The sequence below is a fragment of the Callospermophilus lateralis genome, chromosome 1 (genome assembly GCF_048772815.1).
Source record: "Callospermophilus lateralis isolate mCalLat2 chromosome 1, mCalLat2.hap1, whole genome shotgun sequence".
In the NCBI taxonomy this organism is placed as follows: Eukaryota; Metazoa; Chordata; class Mammalia; order Rodentia; family Sciuridae; genus Callospermophilus; species Callospermophilus lateralis.
In genome coordinates, this window is record NC_135305.1 from 207,961,416 (window position 1) to 207,982,225 (window position 20,810).

At 37.7% G+C, this 20,810-nt stretch overlaps 1 protein-coding gene across 3 annotated transcripts in view; it reads right to left on the bottom strand.

The window, feature by feature from the left end:
- The window catches only part of Smarcc1 (SWI/SNF related BAF chromatin remodeling complex subunit C1), a 148,344-nt gene that overhangs the window by 20,299 nt on the left and 107,235 nt on the right, over positions 1 to 20,810 (bottom strand). For 2 of the 3 annotated variants that reach the window (XM_076844887.2, XM_076844904.1), the window contains exons 23-25: positions 20,504 to 20,618; positions 19,711 to 19,865; positions 6,187 to 6,321 (exon numbers count right to left, since the gene is read on the bottom strand). In XM_076844887.2, the coding sequence (XP_076701002.1) occupies positions 6,187 to 6,321; positions 19,711 to 19,865; positions 20,504 to 20,618 (405 nt within the window). The remainder of the gene's footprint in view (positions 1 to 6,186; positions 6,322 to 19,710; positions 19,866 to 20,503; positions 20,619 to 20,810) is intronic. The other variant, XM_076844895.2, reaches the window with a different exon arrangement.

The window sequence follows — 20,810 nt, forward strand, 5'->3', positions numbered from 1 at the left end:
TATAAGATGCATATGTAACAAAGGACTTGATTATTTGATGGGCATGAGTTCCACTTCCTTCTTTTTCGTTGCTGCCAGCATGGCCTAAAATTACTATCGTCTTATATGGGTTATCCCAACAGCTTTCCCACTAGTTTCCCAGTTCGACTTTGCCACCTTACAGTTTACTCTCTACAATACAGCTGACAGACTGATTCTTGCTATCATAAACTGAAAGGAAGATCATGTCAGCCAGAGCCGATCTTCTCTGAACTTTCACTGCCCCTTTACCTTACAGTATTTGGTCTCGATGTGTAAAAACGCCCCAACTTCCCTCTCACCTCTTTAAGCACATGGTCTGGGTTTCTCACGCTTTGAGCATCCTCCAATGTCTTTATTTTCTGGAGGTAACACAATTTTTATTCCTAGCCAAATGAATGTCAGAGACTCACAGAGTAATTAGTCCAAAGCTAATTCTCACTGGCCTCAAAAAAAAAAAAAAAGTCTTTTTTTATTTTTAAAAACATTAAAATGTGAATGCTGCTATAGGCAGGGTCCAGGTACTCTGGGTGTCTCCAGACTGTTGTAGTTTCTGACACAATCTGTCTAAAATCTGCTTTCCTGACTGCTGAGTGTGACCTGAGTGTGGCACTAAATAAAGGTGGCTTGGTCCAGCAGCATCTTTCTGGAGACAGGAGTCGATGCTTCTTGTTTTGCCATCTCCCTGACAGACTGTAACTTCCTTAACTGCCTTCCTTCTTATTAACACTATGAGAACACTGGGACAATGGCTGCTGAGCACTAATGATACCTATAAAACATTTAAAATCTTTACATCCTTCTTTTTTTTCTTGGTATAGATGATTGAACCCAGGGGTGCTTAACCACTGAGCTACATCCCTAGCTTATTTTATTTTTTGTTGTGAGACAGCGTCTTGCTAAATTGCTTGGGTCTCACCAAACTGCTGAGGCTGGCTTTAAACTAGTGTTCCTCTTGCCTCAGCCTTCCAAGTTTGGTGGGATTACAGACATGTGCCACCATGCCTGGTCTATATCCTTATTTATTCTTTTTTTTTTTTAGTTGTAGATGAACACACAGTATCTTTATTTATTTTTATGTGATACTGAGGATAAAACCCAGAGCCTCACACATGCGAGGCAAGTGCTTTACCACTGAACTACAACACCAGCCCTACATCCTTATTCTTTTTTTTTTTTTTTTAAAGAGAGAGTGAGAGAGGGAGAGAGAGAGAGAATTTTAATATTTATTTATTTATTTTTTAGTTATCGGCGGACAACATCCTTGTTTGTATGTGGTACTGAGAATCGAACCCGGGCCGCACACATGCCAGGTGAGCGTGCTACCGCTTGAGCCACATCCCCAGCCCCTACATCCTTATTCTTAATTATCAAATACTTAAGACTCAAGAGAACACCTGATTTTAAGGTACTGGGGGGAAAAAAACCACCTTCACATCTGTTTTAAACAAAACCAAATGTTTAATTAAAGAAAAATTATGCTGAATCTGCTGTGTATTGGGTTAAGCAAGTAAGAGTGCTCTTTAAAAATTGAGGGTCAGGTATGGTGGTGCATACCTGTAATCCCAGTGACTAGGGACACTGAGGTAGTAGAAGGATTCCAAATTTGAGGTCAGCCTCAACAATTCAGAAACAACCTCAGTAACTCAGTAACACCCCTTACCCCACCCCACCCCCCAAAATGTTGAACTGAGGCAATGTGGTAGGCACAAGGAAATTAGGGAGCTGGGAAGCTCCACAACCAGAGGATCTGTTCACTTTCCACAGCATCAGCTTTATTGACTCACAAGGGGATGACAAAACCTGCCTACTTCAGAGTCCCTAGGTTAAAATGTGATAAAAATGGCTTATTTCTTTATAAATTATAAAATACTACATAAATCCAGACTGCTAAGTAACATGGGTTTAAGACCTGGCATGTCATTTATTGAACAGAGGTTCATAACCTAACCTACCTGTCTCATCTCTAAGAAGGACTAATGAAGAAATTAAGACTACGGGGGCTGGGGATGTGGCTCAAGCGGTAGCGCGCTTGCCTGGCATGTGTGTGGCCCGGGTTCGATCCTCAGCACCACATACAAACAAAGACGTTGTGTCCGCTGAAAACTAAAAAATAAATATTAAAAATTCTCTCTCTCTCTCTCTAAAAAAAAAAAAAAAAAAAAAAGAAAAGAAATTAAGACTACGCCATTCAGCATCACTACTGGATTCTTGAACAGGGAGATTCAAAGCATAAGTATTTCCTTGCTTATAGTTTCCTCAAATAATTTTTGGAGATTAAATTGCTTGGGTCTCACCAAACTGAGAAAATCTATATAAAATGCTTTAACACACTGAGTAACCTAATATTCACAAAGCCAGAAACAGCTCATAAATATTTAACATTCATATATCATTGCTGCATACTGGTGTGCATAAAAGAAGGCACATAAATATTTACTGAATATTAACTATGTGCTAAACACTGTGCCAGGCATATGCCATCCTTCTCTCATCTTTACAACAGTTCTGTGTGAAAATCACCAGGAGATTAGTAGTTATGGCTTTACTTGCTCACAGAACAGAGTACTAGTGCCAGGTGGAGAAAAACAGGTCATGTTCCCCAACCCTGCCCACTGGAGATTTAACCCAGGGGTGCTCTACCCTTGAGCTATACCCCCAATATTATTTCATTTTTTTAAAAAAAATTTTGATACCAGGGATTTAAGGGTGCTTAATCAATAAGCTATATCCCTGGCCATTTTTAAAATTTTGAGGCAGGGTCTTGCTAAGTTGCTGGGGCTGGCTTTGAACTTGTGATATGCCTGCCTCAGCCTCCTGTGTCACTGGGATTAAGGCGTGCACCATAACACCTGTCCTATTTTATTTTTAGTTTGAGAGAGGGCCTTACCAAGTTGCCCAGGCTGGTCTCCAACTTGTGATTCTCCTGCTTCAGGAGAGGGACTTACGTATGTGTCATTGCACCTGGCTAACTCATGTTTTAATTGAGCAAAAAATGAACAGGAGACATTCTGAGGTTCAAAGGATTAATTCTGGTCATTGTCAAAGCAAGTCTCCAAGCTGACCTCTAACCATCCACTTCCTAATATGTACACCATCCCTGCTGAACCCATGGAACTAGGCTTGGTCTGTGTGGCTGGGAGGGTACAACAGAAGTGATGTATCTTCCAGGTTGAGATAATAGGTTTCCCTTTTGGGGTGCTTTACCACACTCTCGCTGTTTTGAATAACTTTTCAGAAACCATGTGAGAAAATAAATATTATCTGGTTTTAGTTACTAAGCTTTGTTGATAATTTTTAATGCAGTAATAGGTAAATAACAGAGTTGAGCTATTGATACTCTTTAGGCAGGGTTAAGGACTGTCCTGTACAAAGAATTTTCCTGTACTAAATGTAGCCGATTCCAAAAAATTTGAGCAGAGCAGCCCTGTGTGTTGGATAGTGTCAGTATTTTCCCATTTTCAGTTGTGCTGTTTTGTTCAGATACTATATTGTAAAATAATTTGTGTGCTCTGATTAGAATTTAATATTAAAAAAAAAAGTCAGAGCCAGGTGTGATAGTGTATGGATGTTGTCCTAGATACCTGGGAAGCCAAGGCAGGAGGACTGCTAAGCCTCAGAAGATCAGAACACTCTGAGGAAAACAGTGACACTCCACTTTAGAGGATTGAGATGAATTACAAAAAAGCTGGGTACAGTGGTATATGATTGTAAATCTAGCTTCTTGGGAGGCTAAGGCAAGAGGATCCAAGTTCAAGGCCAACCTGGGCAATTTAGTAAGGTCATGTCTGAAAAAAAGGGATACGATGTAGTTCAGTGGTACAGTACTTGCCCCAGCATGTTTAAGGCCTTGGATTTAATCTAATCCCCAGTACAAAATAAGTACGTAAATAAATTTTTAAAAAATTTACAACAGAAGGAAAACTGATGAACTAAGAGAAGTGAAGCCATTATATACTGCTTCTGGGTGTCTGGGAGCCAATGAACAGAAGTGGAAAAGAATAAGGGTTCTACTATTCTTAGATAACAGACCAGTTCTATCAGGTGTAAAAGACTGGTGGTATAAACTCACTCTCTGAAAAGAAAATGACTTAGAGCTAAGAGCCGAGCCCCTGGACAATCTAGACATTGTTCTATAAGAGCTCAGCTACGGTCACCCCAACATTCAAGGCTAATAAATCACTCAGGCTTCATGAATGAAAATAAGGCATCTGGTTGTTGTTGGTAACTACTTAAGCACCACTGGAATTCTGCATGTGCCAATAACTCATTATATTGTAGCCCTATTGCCAGAGTCCCCTAAGAGACTCCCCAAAATGACAAAAGAAAAGCTTATTAAGGATAAACACAAATACTCATTCCCTAAAGCAACACCTCTAGAAATTTTCTCTGATAGCCTTTCCCTTTCTGCATCTCCCAGGGATTCCTCCTTTCTATTTCCCCAATAGCACTGAACACTCTGTATTACTAGTATTTCTTTTCATGACTATTTTCCATATTAAACTAAATCCTCCAAGGGCCAATTTTCCTTTCCATTTTTTTCAACTTTTGACAATGACACTGGCATGAATTCATTCAAGATACTTAAATAAGGGCCTATGATGCGCCAGTTCTGTGTTAAAGAAGACAGATGAGTAAGTCCCTGCCCTTTAAGAGTATACTTTCTGGTATGGGATGTGGATACAAGAATTGGAAATTATATATAGGAAGTGCTTTCGAGGCTGCCACAGCGGTAAAAAAGGAGAGCATATCACCCATAGCTGAAAGATACAGGGGATAGGCAAAAAGTAGGGGAAAAAAAAAATCTTCCTGGTAGAAGAACAGGATATAATCAGGTGTCAAAGAGAAGAAGGCTGCAAGGGAAGCCTATGTGTGGTCTGGCATGGTTGGTGCAGAGGGTAATGGAGATGAGTTTGGGGTCTCAAAGGCTCTTGGGCAGGAAAGGGCCAAAGTATAGCAGACAGGAGCTTGAAGACAGATGTTGGGGGGCTGTGGCTGTGGCTCAGTGGTATTGCACTTGCCTGGCATGTGTGAGGTACTGGGTCTGATTCTCAGCACCACATATAAACGAATAAATAAATAAATGATCTATCAGCAATTAAGGAAAAAAAAAGATGTGGGGAGTGCAGTGATTGAGAGTACACTCAGTTAGGAACTGCTCACATCAGGGAACTGGGGATGGGGTGGTGGGGATGGATGGTGGCGATGGAAGCATGAGAGTTACTGAAGTAGACTCTCCCCCCCTGGATTACTCATCAGGAAGAATTTGCCAGAGGACTTGCTTCGATTGACCACTGAGAAACAGCTGAAAAAATACAAATAGATCCATAAAAATGTGCACTCTTCTGCAATAATTTATTCTTAAAATTCTATTTAGAGAAGAGAATTAATATCTCCTATGTAGATTTAAAAAATCAAAACAGGAGGAAAACTCTTAACTAAATCCTCACATTCAGCTTATGTTTAGGAAGTCATGAATTCCTTCTCAACCCATTTAAAAAAAATAAACTCCCAAGAACTTAATCTCTGGTTATCTCAATGGAATTTCTGAAAAAGCAAAATGTTCCTGTGCTTCTTTTTAATTTTCCTGGCATCCTTTCTCATTTTTGGACTATTTCATAATTTTTCTGTTTGGGTCATGTCCTTATGTCAAAAGTTTCTGCTCCAGAGAATGTTGTGTAAGAGGCTCAATATACAGGGGAGAGAAGGAAAGATGAGAAAGTTCAAGATTGGATGTCAGGAGGGATCACAGAAAATGAGGCTCTTGAGATTAATGCCTACTTCCTCATATTTATACTGAAAAAGATGGGTAATCAAGAAAAATCCCTGAATGAGATAATTAAATTATATGGATTTTACTTCATTGATAACAAGTAGGTAATGAAAGTAAGTCCAAGTTCTAATTTGTATAATTTAACGTTATGTATCTACACAGCAAAGAGGTACAAGAAGCTTAGACAACTGGTTTTAGAAAGTGAATGGAGTTCCTTTTAGTTATAATCACTGGCTGATAATCCTTTGGAAAGGACAATCAAACCAGCCAAAAAGGACAGAATAGAGCTACAGAGACCAATGGGGTAGGTCACTATTTATATTATCTAACTTGTATTTTTGAAAGGTGGTTAGGGTTAAGTGTCAAACACCCACTATGGAATTCCTCTTACTTACAGCCTCTTTCTCTCTGTCCATGATAGTTTCCAGCTCCTCAAAATGTCGAAGTTTAATCTCTAGTTTCTTCATTTGTGTCTCAACCAGGAGAGCTACGAGGGACTTGATCTTTCTCTCTTCCACAGCAGCCAGATGCTAAGGGCAAAAGATCATTCAAATGATTTAGGTAAGTATTTGTTTAAAAAAAAAAAAAAAAACACATTAAAAAATGCAATTTGAAGTGGGAATTTTGTTTTGCTTTTGTGCAGTGCTGGGGATGGAACTCAGGGCTTTATGTATACTAGGCAAGTGCTCTACCACTGAACTATATCCCCAGCCCTCTCAAAGTGGGAATTCTGTAACTGAGGGTGTGCTTTATATGTCCAATTTGCATGTCTCTTCCAAACACTTATTTCAATGTAAAATAATAACTCTCCTTAAATTCCTGGTCCTTATAGCTAAACCAACCCTTTTAAAGGATTGAAGGAAATCTCTCATGTTAAACTTTTCCCATCAAAGAGCCTATAAAGGAGGAGAGGTTAAACTAGGGCTCTGATAGGTGACCTGTGGTACACTTCCTCAGCCTCTCCCCTGTACCTCCCCTCACCATCCTCTCTTCCCTAAGGCAGGCAGTTGTCTCCTCAGCTGCAAAGGAGCAGATGCAAAGCTGCTCTCTTCCCAGTGGTGAGCAGACTGTGTGTGGGGAAGGACAGAATAGTATTGCCCAGAGCATGAGAATGGCATCCATAGCCAGAAAAGCAAACACAGGAGCAGACAGGAAGTTACTCTGGAAGTCTGCCATCTGCTGCCTCCAGCCTGATGGTAGTCCTACTCATGCTTCTTGCCAGCTAAGCAGTATAAAGAATGGACATTACCCGTATTTGGCCAGGGCTCTGACTAAAGATCAATCCTACCTTCTACAGATGCCAGCTGGGGCTTCCCAATACCACTTTGCATTTCCCCTTCATAATACCTGCGGAACTTTTGTGCTCATCTTGCTTGTACACGAGGTTTGTAAGAAATGGCATAGAGTGGCTATCTTACTGCTCTGTTTCCTACAGAACCTAGAAGCTAACATAAAAGAATTTAAAAGGTTTCTAGGAGCTAAACTGACACATAATGGAAGACTTGTTTTTTTTTTTTTTTTCCTCAGTTGAAAAAGAGAAATGTAGTTTTATGTTCAAGCTCTGGGGACCCATATGCAGGAAGATTCAGAAATGTAAGCAAAATATGAGGATGAGGTTTTACAATTTTATTTATTTATTTATTTAAAGAAACTTTTTAGTTGGACACAATATCGTTATTCATTTATTTTTATGTGGTGCTGAGGATCGAACCCAGGGCCTTGCATGTGCTGGGCGAGTGCTCTACTGCTGAGCCACAACCTCAGCACAACAACTTTATAATAATCATGTTTACTTTTCTGAACTATCATAATCTATACCTATTACTCAGTCTAAATAAATATTACAGAACTCTAAGACTGTTATCATTGTATATTGTTATATAATTTATATTTTTGATAAGTTTATGCATAATATAAAATTTAAAAGTTACAAAGAGGCATCAAAAAAGTCTTGGGGCGGGGCTGGGGTTGTGGCTCAGTGGTAGAGTGCTTGCCTGGCATGCGTGAGGCACTAGGTTCCATCCTCAGCACCACATAAAAATAAAATAATGAAACAAAGGTATGTACCCACCTATAAAATAAAAAAGCACTGGGGAAGTAGCTCTGTGGCTAAGTAACCCAAGGTTCAATCCTATGGCACCAAAAAAAAAAAAAAAAAAAAAAAACAAAAACACCTCTTCTTAATTTTGTCAACAAATCACTAATAACTACTGAGGGGGGATTAATGTTTTTAGTTTCTAGGTCTATTTTTATGAGATTATGACTCCTTGAATCCTGATAATTTGTAAAGAAATTATGGTGTGTATACACACACGTATACATACATGCACATATACACACTGGAGTTTTATTCAGCTATGAAGAATGAAATTATGTCATTTGCTGGTTAAGTGGATAAAACTGAAGAACATAATGCTGAATGAAATAAACTAAACCTCAAAAGTCAAGGGCCATGTGAAAATTAGAAAAAAAAGGTAGGGGGTTCTCACAAAAACCAAAGAGAAAACCAGTAGAAAAACAGGGTGGTAGCGTAGAGAAAGGGGAAGTATTAAGGAATAAAAATGACCAAATTATATTGTTATTTTGGATGCATGTATGAATATATAAAAACAAATCCCAAGTTACCAAAAGAGGAGGAAAAAAAAAAACCTGTTCTAATTTAATGAGATTTATTCAGGAATTTGGAGGCATCCCCATGCATTATTAAATAAATTCCAAAACATGTCTTCTCAAAACTTCAGAACAAATGTCTTCAAATTGAAAGGGGCACCAAATGTCAAAAATAAACAAGTAAAATGGAAAAAGACTCACAGTGAACATCATTGGAAATTTAAGAACACAAGACAGAGAGACAAATCCTTACATATCCTTACATATCTCCTTTAAGGAGACAAACAAAGAAACAAAACAAAACCTCTCTCTCTCTCTCTCTCTCTCTCTCTTTCTTTCTTTCTTTCTTGTAGTGCTAGGGATTGAACCCAGGGCCTGTGCATGTGAGGCAAGCACTCTACCAACTGAGCTATATCCCCAGTCCTAGATTAGATTTCTTAAAAGCAAATTCATATTTTTGAGGAAAATGGCAAAATGCCTTCCCAACTCTGAGATAATGAACTTCAAATTAGGATTTCATGTATAGGAACTTAAATCAATAAATAAGTACACACAATAAAGACATTTTTGAAATGAAGAACTCAGTTTACTTTTTGCATATGCTATTAAAGGATATGTTCTAGCTAACATAGAATAATACTAGAAAAACTTAAGAGACAATGACATCTAGAAGTCATAGACCCAACCTAAGGAAGGTACAGCAACTGTCCAAAAGCAAATAGAAACAGATAAAAGAAGACTGATAGACAATACACTGATAACCAAGGTTAGGTAACAGGTAGAGATTCATTTTGTCTACTTCTCTCTCTATATATTGGACGGACAGACGGACGGACACACACACACCCACACACCAATATTTCTGTAACAAAGTTTAAAGGTAGATTTGGATGAGTTAACCAATGCAAAGTAATTAGTTTGGCCCATTACCTTATATCATACACAAAAATTAACTCAATGGATCATAGATCTCAATCTAAGAGCTTATACTAAAAAATTCTTAGACTAGAAAATAGAAGTAAATCTAAATGGTCTGGGATAAAATAAAACATTTATTAGATATGATCAAAGGCACAAGTGATACTTTATCAAAATTAAAAACAATCTTAATGGGGTTGGGGATATAGTTCAGTGGTAGAGGATGTATTTAAAAAAAAAAATAAATAAAGTAAGCCAAGGTAGGAGGATCACAGTTTAAGGCCAGCCCAGGGAACTTAGCAAGACTGTTTCAAAATTTAAAAACATACATAAAAAGGGCTGAGAATGTAGCTCAGTGATAGAGAAATTCTGGGTTTGACCATCAGTACCAAGAAAAAAAAAAAAAAAAATCACAGAAAGATCACAGAAAAAGAGAATTTAAAAAATAGTGAGGGCCAAAGATGTAGTTTGGAGGGGCTGGGATTGAGGCTCAGTGGTAGAGCACTTGCCTCGAATGGGCGGGACCCAGGTTCTATCCTCAGCACCACATAATAATAAAGGCATTGTGTTGTGTCCGTCTACATGTAAAAAATAAATATTTTTTTTAAAAAAAGATGTAGTCTGGTGGTAGAGTATATGCTTAGCATGTGCTGAACCCTGAGTATAATCTTCAGCACAAGAAAAACAAAAAACTTGTAATAAAAAATAAGATGTTATTAATGAGGACATTGAAAGGAAAGGACAAAAAGTACACAGAACTGCTCCGAGTTATTTTTCCAAGTCCCACAAATCTAGTTAGTTCCATGTAAAAATTAGAAGCTGGGCATAGTGGTAGACATCTGAAATCCCAGCAACTTAGGAGGCTGAAGCAGGAGGTTTGAGGTTAGCCTGGGCACTTAAAACCCTGTCTCAAAATAAAAAAACGAAGAGCTGGGAATTGTTGCTTGTAGTAAAGGGCCCTGGGGTCAACACCCCATACTGTAAAAACAAAACAAACAAAATGCCCCCATCAAAAAAAAAAAAAAAAGAAAAGAAAATAAAAAGCATACCAAAGTCTGTACTAGGCCCTACAATTTTCTTTCTTTCTTTCCTCTGTCTGTCTATCTATCTATCTATCTATCTATCTATCTATCTATCTATCAGGTGTAGATGGACACAACACAATGCCTTTATTTTTATGTGGTGCTGAGAATTGAACCCGGGTCCTGCTCCTACTAGGCGAGCACTCTACTGCTGAGCCACAATTCCAGTCCCTACAATTTTCATACAATATATAAAGGATTAAAATCCTGGGACTGGGATCATGGCTCAGTGGTAGCACACTTGCATGGCATATGTTAAGAAATGGGTTCAATTCTCAGCACCACATATAAGTAAATAAAATAAAAGGTCTATCAACAACTAAAAAAAAAAAAAATATATATATATATATATATTTTTTTTTTTAAAGAGAGAGAATTTTTTTTTAATATTTATTTTTAAGTTTTCAGTGGACACAAAATCTTTATTTTTATGTGGTGCTGAGGATTGAACCCAGCACTGCTGCTTGAGCCACATCCCCAGCCCTTAAAAAAATATATATAGAAAAAAAAATAATCATGGGGGCTGGGATTTGGCTCAAGCGGTAGCGTGCTCGCCTGGCATGCGTGCAGCCGGGGTTTGATCCTCAGCACCACATACAAACAAAAATGTTGTCTCTGAGGAAAGCTGAAAAATAAATATTAAAACAAAACAAAACAAAACAAACAAACAAACAAAAAAACAACAACAACCCAATCTCTCTCTCTCTCTCTTTAAAAAAAAAAAAAAAATCCTGGTTTGAAGATTCTAAAACATGATATACAAAGTATGAGGTAGAATAGTAACTGGCTGTCCAAGCAGAAGTTATTTTACTATTTTATGCATTAAAGGGAGTTTAATTTTGTTGAGCAGTTAATCAGAATAAGCTTTAAATGTTTTTAAAAGTTTTTTTTTTTTTTGTATGTATTCAGCTTGTCTCCCTTCATACTAAGATTAGTTTCCTATCATTCTAGCTTTCTTTAAGCAGCTAACAGAAAGCAGAGGACAGAATGCTTATTGTATGTATAGACAGGGCTAGAAGGTACCTTTTCTCTTCATCTGTCAAACTAAAAAACAACTACCTGTAGTAGGTTTGTTATGAGGACTCAATGTCCCTAGAACAGTGCCTGGAACATAATGGGTGCAACACTTGTAAGTTGCAGCCTTGCTTATGCTTTATGGGCCTACTTTGTTGGCTTACTCTCCTAGCACTAACAATGTTGGGAACCTCCAACACATTAACATTAGTTCCTCCAAAGGCCTCCTTGCTTTTTGACTCCAAAAGCCTCCCCAACATTTACAGTGCTATCTACTTATCTGATTTCCAGTCCCCAAAGTCAAGGAGGCCTAGGGAAGACCCAAATTTATGCTTGCTCGGCAATTTTAGAGAGAAAGTAAGGAAAACATGATGTAGGGAGTGGAAACAACAGGAGAAAGAGTCACTCTACTGAGAAACTGAACTCAATTCCTTTAAGAGCCTGAAAACAAAACTGGGCAGTAAGAAAAGAGACACACTAATAGAGAGGAGGTGCTGGGGTTGTGGTTCAGCGATAGAGCACTTGCCTCGCACATGCAAGGTCCTAGGTTTGATCCTCCGTACCACATAAAAATGAATAAATAAAATAAAGGTATTGTGTCAAATTAGAACTTAAAAAAAAAAAAAAAAAAAAAAAAAAAAAAAAAGGAGAGAGAAAGGAGTTAACAATACTGTCTAGTGGGTTCTTTTTTACTGTTCTTTAGTTTTTGGTTCATAAAAATTAGAAACTTAAATCACAATTGGCATACCAGAGATGATAAAGGGGAGAAGATGAATATTTATTATCTAGTCATTGGGTTTCAGTTATAAAATATTAGAAAATATTTTAATTGGCCTGGAGAATTTTATCAGACGATGCTACTAGGTGGGTTGGAACACCAGACTCCAATCCTGGAGATCTGGGTTTTGATCTTAATTCTGCCAGTTACCGATCCTGTGATTTTAGGGTAGCTGTTAACTTCTTTGGGTCTATTCTTTTGTGTGTGTGTGTATGTGTGTTTGCACAGAGCTGTACCACTGAACTATAATGCTAGCCTCTGGGTCTGGTCTTATATCTAAGAACTGAAGGAGTTTAATAAACTGTAGAATCACATTGCAATTCATGGAGCATCTGTTGTGAAAGCTTGAAGTAGTTATTCAGGCAGCAGTCCACTTATAACTTGTATGAAAGTCAAATATGCAAAAACAGAGTAAATTTATGTTATAAGTCTGTTCATTCCACAAAAACTTAAAATAGCACATAATACCTAATTGGATTTCACCTAATAAACCCATTCCCCAAGGTTACATAGCCAGGATTGTGTGTGTGTGTGTGTGTGTGTACTCTAATGGCTCAACCCAAGTGACCAATGATTCAGGATTAATAAGCTGACTGTAAGCTCCGCTCCTAAGACACAGGGGCCATCCATACTATTTTGGAAATCAAAGTAAATCCAGTTTTTAGTACAGTGTCTTCCATACAAAAGACACTTAAATATTATCCTTTTTTTTTTTGTGGTGTTGGGGATTGAACCCAGGGGCTTGTGCATGCAAGGCAAGGACTCTACCAACTGAGCTATATCCCCAGCCCTTAAATATTATCTTAATAAACCAATGTATGACATATTCCAGCTTACACATTAATTACATTTGTGTAATGTATTCCAGCTTAACACATTAATTAATTAATTCTTGAAATAACTTTGTCACAAAGACCAGAAAGCATCTATAGATACAAACAAAATGAAAAGTCAGAAAAGCTATGTTACTTGCTTAAAGGTTACAGACAATTATAAGGATTTTTAAAGACATCTGGTAAACTGCAGAATTGGAACAAAAATTTTAAACCCCAAATCCAAAGGTTTTTTAGTTATCATTACCTTGCCTATTAAGAACGAATGATACTTCCATGGGTATTTTCCTATAGAATTCTTAGCAGGGGCTTTTTGGTATATTAAATATGGCAGTGCAAAAAAAAAAAAAAAAAAGACAGCCACACATTGATTGGCCTTTGTTGAATCAAAAGGGTCTGGGCAGGCTCTCTTAACTGCTTTCAAGACAGAAAATAGGGAAACTTGGGAACGTTCATGGTCCGTCTCTCCAAAGTACTTTCTAAAATACCAAATGGCCACGAAAGTGGTATTTACATCCTGCTAGAGAGAGCTGAGACCACATCAAGAAGGAAAAGGACCCAGCTATGTCTGCCAAGGAGTAGGACTCCAATGAAGTTGCTTTCTTGGACCTTTTAGATGAACTCATTTGTGAGGTAAATACCAACATGAAATGACTCAACATGAAGGACTGCCTAGTAGGTTGGCATTCAGATTTCATAAAATCAAGAGGATCAATAAAATAGTTGTTTAATAAACCACTAAGTTTTGCTACTGGAAAAGAATATCTGAAAAATGGGAGTGTTACTTTAATAACCAAAAATGTAACTTTGGTTGTGGGATAACACAGCATGAGCTAGAAGAACCTCAAGAACACCACTGTTAAGAGCTTAGAAGACAGGGGGGCTGTAATACTATTGGAGAATAAAGAGAAGAGATACTCATGATAAAGTAGTACAAAGTTCAGAAACACAATCTCTTTTAGTGAAGTGGAAAACAGAGTAGTTAACAAACTCACGGATATGCCCAGAGAGAAAAAAAACAATTTTTTCTTATGGAGTAGGGTTTGACAAATACTCTCTTCTCACAGCTAGTTCTTCTATTAGGAGTCTGAAACTAAGAAATGGCTTTGGGACAAAGATAAAATACAAAATACTATTAGTAAATCATGAGTTCTGGGTAACAGCACAAGATGCAGCCTCAGTATTTTCAAACACTGTGCATAACAGGACTTCTAGGAATCTAATGGGCATTCCTCTTAAACTGTAAGAGACAGAAAGGTCTCTAAGTTTAGTTAAAAACAATGCCTCCCATATTCTTTCCAATTGTCCACTTTTTTTCTTTACTTCTGGAACTTGCATCACCTATATGTTGAAACATGTGTCTTTCCAGCCAAGGCTCTAATCACTTCTCAAGAATAACTGATCTAGGGGCTGGGGATGTGGCTCAAGCAGTAATGGGCTCACCTGGCATGTGTGGGGCACTGGGCTCGATCCTCAGCACCACATAAAATAAAATAAAGGATGTTGTGTCTGCCAAAAACTGAAAAATAAATATTAAAAAATTCTCTCTTTAAAAAAAAAAAAAAGAATAACTAATCTGCTAGGTGTGGTAGTACACACCTAAATCCTAGCGGCTGAGGAAACTAAGGCAGGAGGATTATGAGTCCAAAGCCAACTGTAGCAATTTAGCAAGGGCCTAAGCCACTCATCAAGACCCTGTCTATAAATAAAATATAAAAAAGGGCTGGGGGGCTGGGGGTGTAGCTCAGTGGTAGGACAATTGTCTTGCACACTTGAGGCCCTGGGTTTGATCCTCAGCACCACATAAAAATAGATAAAATAAAGATGTTGTGTCTTTCTACAACTAAAAAAAATTTTAAAGGCTGAGGATGTGGCTCAGTGGTTAAGTGCCCCTGAATTCAAACACCCGTACCAAAAAAAAAAAAAAAAAAAGAAGAAGGAAAGACTAACTGCTCCTTCTTCTGTTGTCTACTTCATTGGTTTCATTATCCTGGTATGTTTGTTTCTGGTAATTCTCCTCTAAACTTTTTCTGTGTCATCTCTAAGCTTCTTTGCACCAGCATTACTAAAGCCAGGAGACTCCTAAATCCTTCAAATTAGAGAAGGATAAAAAGAAAGAGAATAAAGGTGAAGCTTTTTTCCTGGTAGAGAATACATTTTATACATAGAAATCCCAAGGTTTTTGAAAGTCACTTGGCAGCAACCCAACTTTTTTCTTTCTTGGTGCTGAGGATTGAACCCAGAGCCTTGCATATGTGTGGCCAGTGCTATGCCACTGAACTACATTCTGTGCCCTTTTCAAAAACTTTATTTTGAAGCCAGGTACATTGGCACACACCTGTAAACCCAGTGACTTGGGAGGCTGAGGTAGGAGGATTCCAAGTTTGAAGCCAGCCTCAGCAACTTAGCAAAACTCTATCTCAAAATAAAAAGGTCTACAAGGAGGGCCATAACACTTCATGAGAAGAACAATCAGGTCTGGGAGTGTGCCATAGAAAACACGTGAAATATGGGAGCCAGAGCATCAAGAAATGACTAATAAGAAGAAAATAGTAACCTGGGTAGAAAAGGGTTAAGCTGAACTTTATATAACACATGGATTGTAACCAAAGAATAGAAGTAGTTCTTATATAGAGATGAAAGTGAACAGCGCTAACTGTAGGCAAAATAGTCAATCAGTTCAATTTTTTCTCTAGAATGTTATCAAGTAAAGATACGATATCAACACTCAATATATTTAATGTAAATCAATTTTAATCAACACTTCCTAATTAAAGCCTTGGAACTCAAATACAGTGCTGACTTTCCTATCTCCAGAAGAAATTTCAGATGTAAATGAGCAAATTATGATATATTTCTGAGATATTAAGAAAATTACTTTGTATTACCCCAGAGCTAACACCTATTTTCACCATTTTAGGGATGTAAAACATGGAGTGGTTTGTGAATAAAACTGAAAGAAATGTATGTGACTTTAAGGAAACATGGTCTCCTGTTTTCTTGGAAGAGCTGAATCTATTGTTGTTGGAAAAAGAGAGAGAGAGAGAGAGAGAGAGTGTGTGCGCGTGCAAGTGCACATGTTTAGAAATTCTAGTTTATTCCAGCAACAGTTCTGGGCCCTTCCTTTCCTCTAAGTCTAAACGCTCCAATGGAAGGGACCTAACTAATGGTGCTCCTGCTTACATTCACGCACTCTTACCTCGGGTGGCACAATTCACAACTTATCAGTAGATGCAATGCAAAAATGGACATATTCTTGAAGAGCATCTCCTATAGTAAGGATGGGGAGAAACCAGAAAGCATGCCACCTCATCTGTTCAGGAGCTTGATGTAGAGACTAATTATCACTTCATGTCAGAGGGTGACAAACTCTTAATAAATAATAATAAGGCTGTTTATAGACACAGTTAAGAGAGTAACTGAAACTTAGATTGGCTAGCTAAGTTATACTAATTACAGTAATTTAAGTGAATTCCTTACCCTCTGATTACCATGTAGTACAGAAATGATTATGTGCTGTGAGATATATCAGATGCAGCTGTAAGTGGTACAGAACAGCTCACATGTGCCAAGCTATAGAGCATAAGCATGTATAGTAAATTCACAAACCAGAGGGAAACATAATAAAAATGAAAATCTAGCCAGGTGTGGTGGTGCACATCTATAATCCCAATGGCTTGGGAGGCTGAGGCAGGAGCTGAGGCAGGAGGATCACACGAGTTCAAAGCCAGCCTCAGCAAAAGCGAAGTGTTAAACAACTCGGTGAGACCCTATCTCTAAATAAAATACAAAATAAGGCTGGGGATGTGGCTATCAGTTCAATCTCTGGTACAGGGGGGAGAACAAAAATATAACTTCTTAGTAATTTGAAATATGAGCAGAATGAAATTTAATCTCAGGGGGAAACAGCATTCTGTAGACACTTTTCTGAATAGTGAAGGCTTCGGCCAAATGATCCATAAAGGTAGTTTCTACGCAGTAAAAAATTCAAACAGTTGTAAGATAGTCTACTAAATGCATTTCTGTGCCCAAAGCTGCAGATATTAAATAGCTGTGATATCTGAGAAAAACACAAGGTATTTGTGAAACTTTTCAAAGTAGCCTACCAGTTTAATTCCTTCTCAGGCAAGGAATTAAGGCCACAGCACAGTGATATTGAGTGGGGAAATAACAGGAAAGAGTAAAAGAAAGATATTCTGAGGGAAGCTAGAGGTAAAACATGATTCTGTTTAACAGAATGGCATAAAGAAAATAATACAGGAGGTACACATTAAGAAAATAGGCTTGGGCTGGGTTTGTGGCTCAGTGGTAGAGTGCTTTCCTGGCACGTGAGTCCCTGGGTTCGATCCTCAGCATCATATATAAATAAAGAAATAAAATCCATTGGCAACTAAAAATTATTAAAAAAAGAAAAGAAAAGAAAAAGAAAACAGGCTTGAAAACCAAAAAGGGTTCTGATCACAAAGAAATTCTGAACCCCTACTAAAGACTCTGAAATTTTAAACGAATGGAGAGGGAAGTTATTAAAGCAGTATAATTCAGGGTCCTTCCTTTCCTTTAAGCCTGAAGACCCAGATGGAAGGGACCCAGAGAGCACCTTGTCAGTGGGCTCTACTTCCAGTGTCATGCCCCTCCTTTCAGTGGGGCAAGTCACAGGTATCAGTAGGATGCAATGCAAAAATGGACATGTTCCATGTCAGGTGCAGTGGTGCATGCCTGTAATCCAAAAGAGACTTAGGAGGTTGAGGCAAGAAGATTCCAAGATTGAGGTTAGGACCTCAGCAAATTAGCAAGGTCCTAAGCAACTTAGCAAGATTCTTTCTCAAAATTAAAAAATAACCAAACAAAATAAAGGTACTGTGTCATCTACAAGTAAAGAAAAAATTAAAAAAGGGCTTGGGATGTGGCTCAGTGGTAAGCCAGGATGGGGAAAGCATGCTACCTTATCTGTTCAGGAGCTAGCTCTTGAGCCTCTACTAGGTCCTGGGTTCAATCCTTAGTACCACATAAAAATAAACAAATAAAAAATAAAGATACCGTGTCCATTTACAACTTAAAATTTTTTAAAAATAAATAATAATTTAAAAAAGTGCTAGAGATGTAGCTCAGTGGTGGAGCAGAATACCCTTAGGTTCAATTACTAGTACCAAGGTTAAAAAATTAAAAAATAAAAGTAAGGGAAGCTGACCTAAGGGAGGGTGGGACATTAACAGATGACCTAGAGGGCTAGGAAGAATTTGGCAGCTGACCAGAGAGGTAATGTTAAAAGAATAAGAGCAATCAAAGATCACCTGAAGTTGTAGGCCTGGAAGATGAGAAAGAAAGAAAAGTTCTTGAATCATCTAGTCATGTTAGCATCTAGCATCTCATCTATAAAACGAAAGAATATGCACAATACAATCCTTAAAGTTTCTAAGAACTTTGGTAACGGCATTAACAATAAGAACTCAGCTCAGAGACAAGCTGACGAAACAGTCCTAGGAAAAGACAAAGAGACATAAAACGGTGTTTCCAATGAAGGCATAAAACTAGAAAACATGAAACACAAATTGGTACCTATATTAGCACTCACTTAAGCACGAGTATACCTCAAAACTTCCTAGAGGAACTGTGTTGGTGGTGGTAGGGGAGAGTGAATACTTAAAATGGGGCTAAAAAGCCATACAGATCAGAAGATACCTTTGGAAGACCTGGGAACTATGAATATGTGGGATGTCAATCGATTATAATAGTAAATATCAGCTGGGAAACTGCTGGGTTGACTGAACATTACTATGCCCTCTAGACACCCATTCTCCCAAGACCATCTGGACATAGGCCATGTGGGTGGGCACTCAAAACAGTGGCCTTGTGGTTGAAACTGGTTCATCTATGGGTCTTTTATGAATCGTTTTCAGAAAAACTCACAGGAGCTGAAAATTCTGAGGAAATTAAAAAGCATGAAAGAACACCTTTACCAAGCTCAAGATAAAAAATGATTAGAAATGTACTTATAATCACTGCTTTTTGAATGTGGTAACCTTAATGGAAGGAAACTACTTCTGAGGTAGAATGTAGAATGAGTGAAAAGATTTTTAAAAACTTCATATATTCATGTTTGGAATACTTTAAAATGCTAAATTAACATGAAGTAGAGAAAAGTAACATTTTCTTGTCTTCTTAAATATGCTGTGCAGCCGATACTTTATTATAAATAGAAAAAAACCACCCCCAGAAAAGCTGGCAAATTCAAGCAGAAAAAGAGCTATTTTCGGTTCCCTCCCTCCTTTCAGTCTGTAATAAGGGTGATGTATTTATATAAGGAAACAAGATTTTTGTCTTAAAAATAATAAGTATTTCAATCTGATAGAGATTATTTGAACAATGGTCCAAGACAAGTTCTGTTGACAAATTCATCACAAAAAGACAATTGGTCCCTAAAAGGGACTTCAGTATATGCCTTCAATCTCTGTAGTCTTCACAAGGCTAAATGACACAATGAATGGAATGAAAAAAGTCACCCTTTAGGACCGGATTTCCTTTTTCTTCCAACCTCCTCCTGCCTGTGAATTTCTTAACCTAGAAATGCCATTCAAGCAAATAGTCATCTCCTATTGGGAGCAAGGCTCTTTATACTAAATGTTTCCAATTAACTCAAAACAATATGGCCATTCATAGTGTAATAGACCTCTGCAAAGGGCTGACCTTGGCTTTGGTAGCAGCTGAGGCAAGAGCAGCTGCTGCTGCTGTGGCAACATTTCCTTCAGAAATTTCATGTTCCACTTTCTTCTTCCCAGTATCACTTTCTCTTTCTTTACATGTATCAGTGAGTTCCTTGTTCTCTTCAGTCTCCTTTTCTTCTGAAAATATCAGAAAGCTTTATTACCAGTGTATATAGTTTCCATAACCCATGTTCCCTCTCACCTCAGCCCTTTTCTTCTTCTTCTTCTTCTTTTTTTTTTTTTTAAGTTTTGTTCAATCATTCCAAGCATTTAGGTCTGCCACTTTTTGAGATGTACTTTCTAAATGTCTTCCTGTTATTTCTCTAGGTTCTGTATATAGTTCCCTTGGATATAAAGGAAAATTCAGGAGAACTTAACCGAAGACCCACAAATTTGTTTATTAGTAAGCAGAATGCTCTGGGAACCCCTAGGATCTAAAGAAAATCAGAAACTGAGAACAAAGTATTTCCACAAGCCTTGAGGAAGGTAAAAAGGGTTATATCAACCAATGACACTGATAATAAAATGGCAGGTATAGGGGCTGTGCTTCAGTGGTATTGAATAACTTGTTCATCTGTGTACTACTGAAAATGAAGAGGCAAAATAAAACTACCAGAATTAGCACTGGTACCTAGCTGCTGAATGAAATTCAAATGCAAATTTATTACATTAAAATACAAACCCAAAATAGATGAAGAAACATTTCTACCTGCATTTTTTCATGCATTTTTAAAATAATTACATAATAATGAAATCTAAGGAACTTTTCAAATTACCTGACTTGATATCTTCACTAACTTCACTATCTTGTTCCTTCTCACTATTTTTTTCGTTTTCTCCATCTTGTACTTTATCACCTTCATCTATTTCATTTTCCACTTTGTTTTCTGCCTGAAAGAGGTACAAAAACAAGAGAATAAGGAGTTAGTTAAAAACAGTCCTTTTAGAAGCAGGAAGAAATGCTACCAGGAAAAAAAAGGTGACAAATCTAACCATTTGTTGGTGATCTTAGGGACAGCCACCAAAAAGCAAATGTTCATGCACTGGGAACTGAATACTACAATTCCTTGGACAAATATGGTA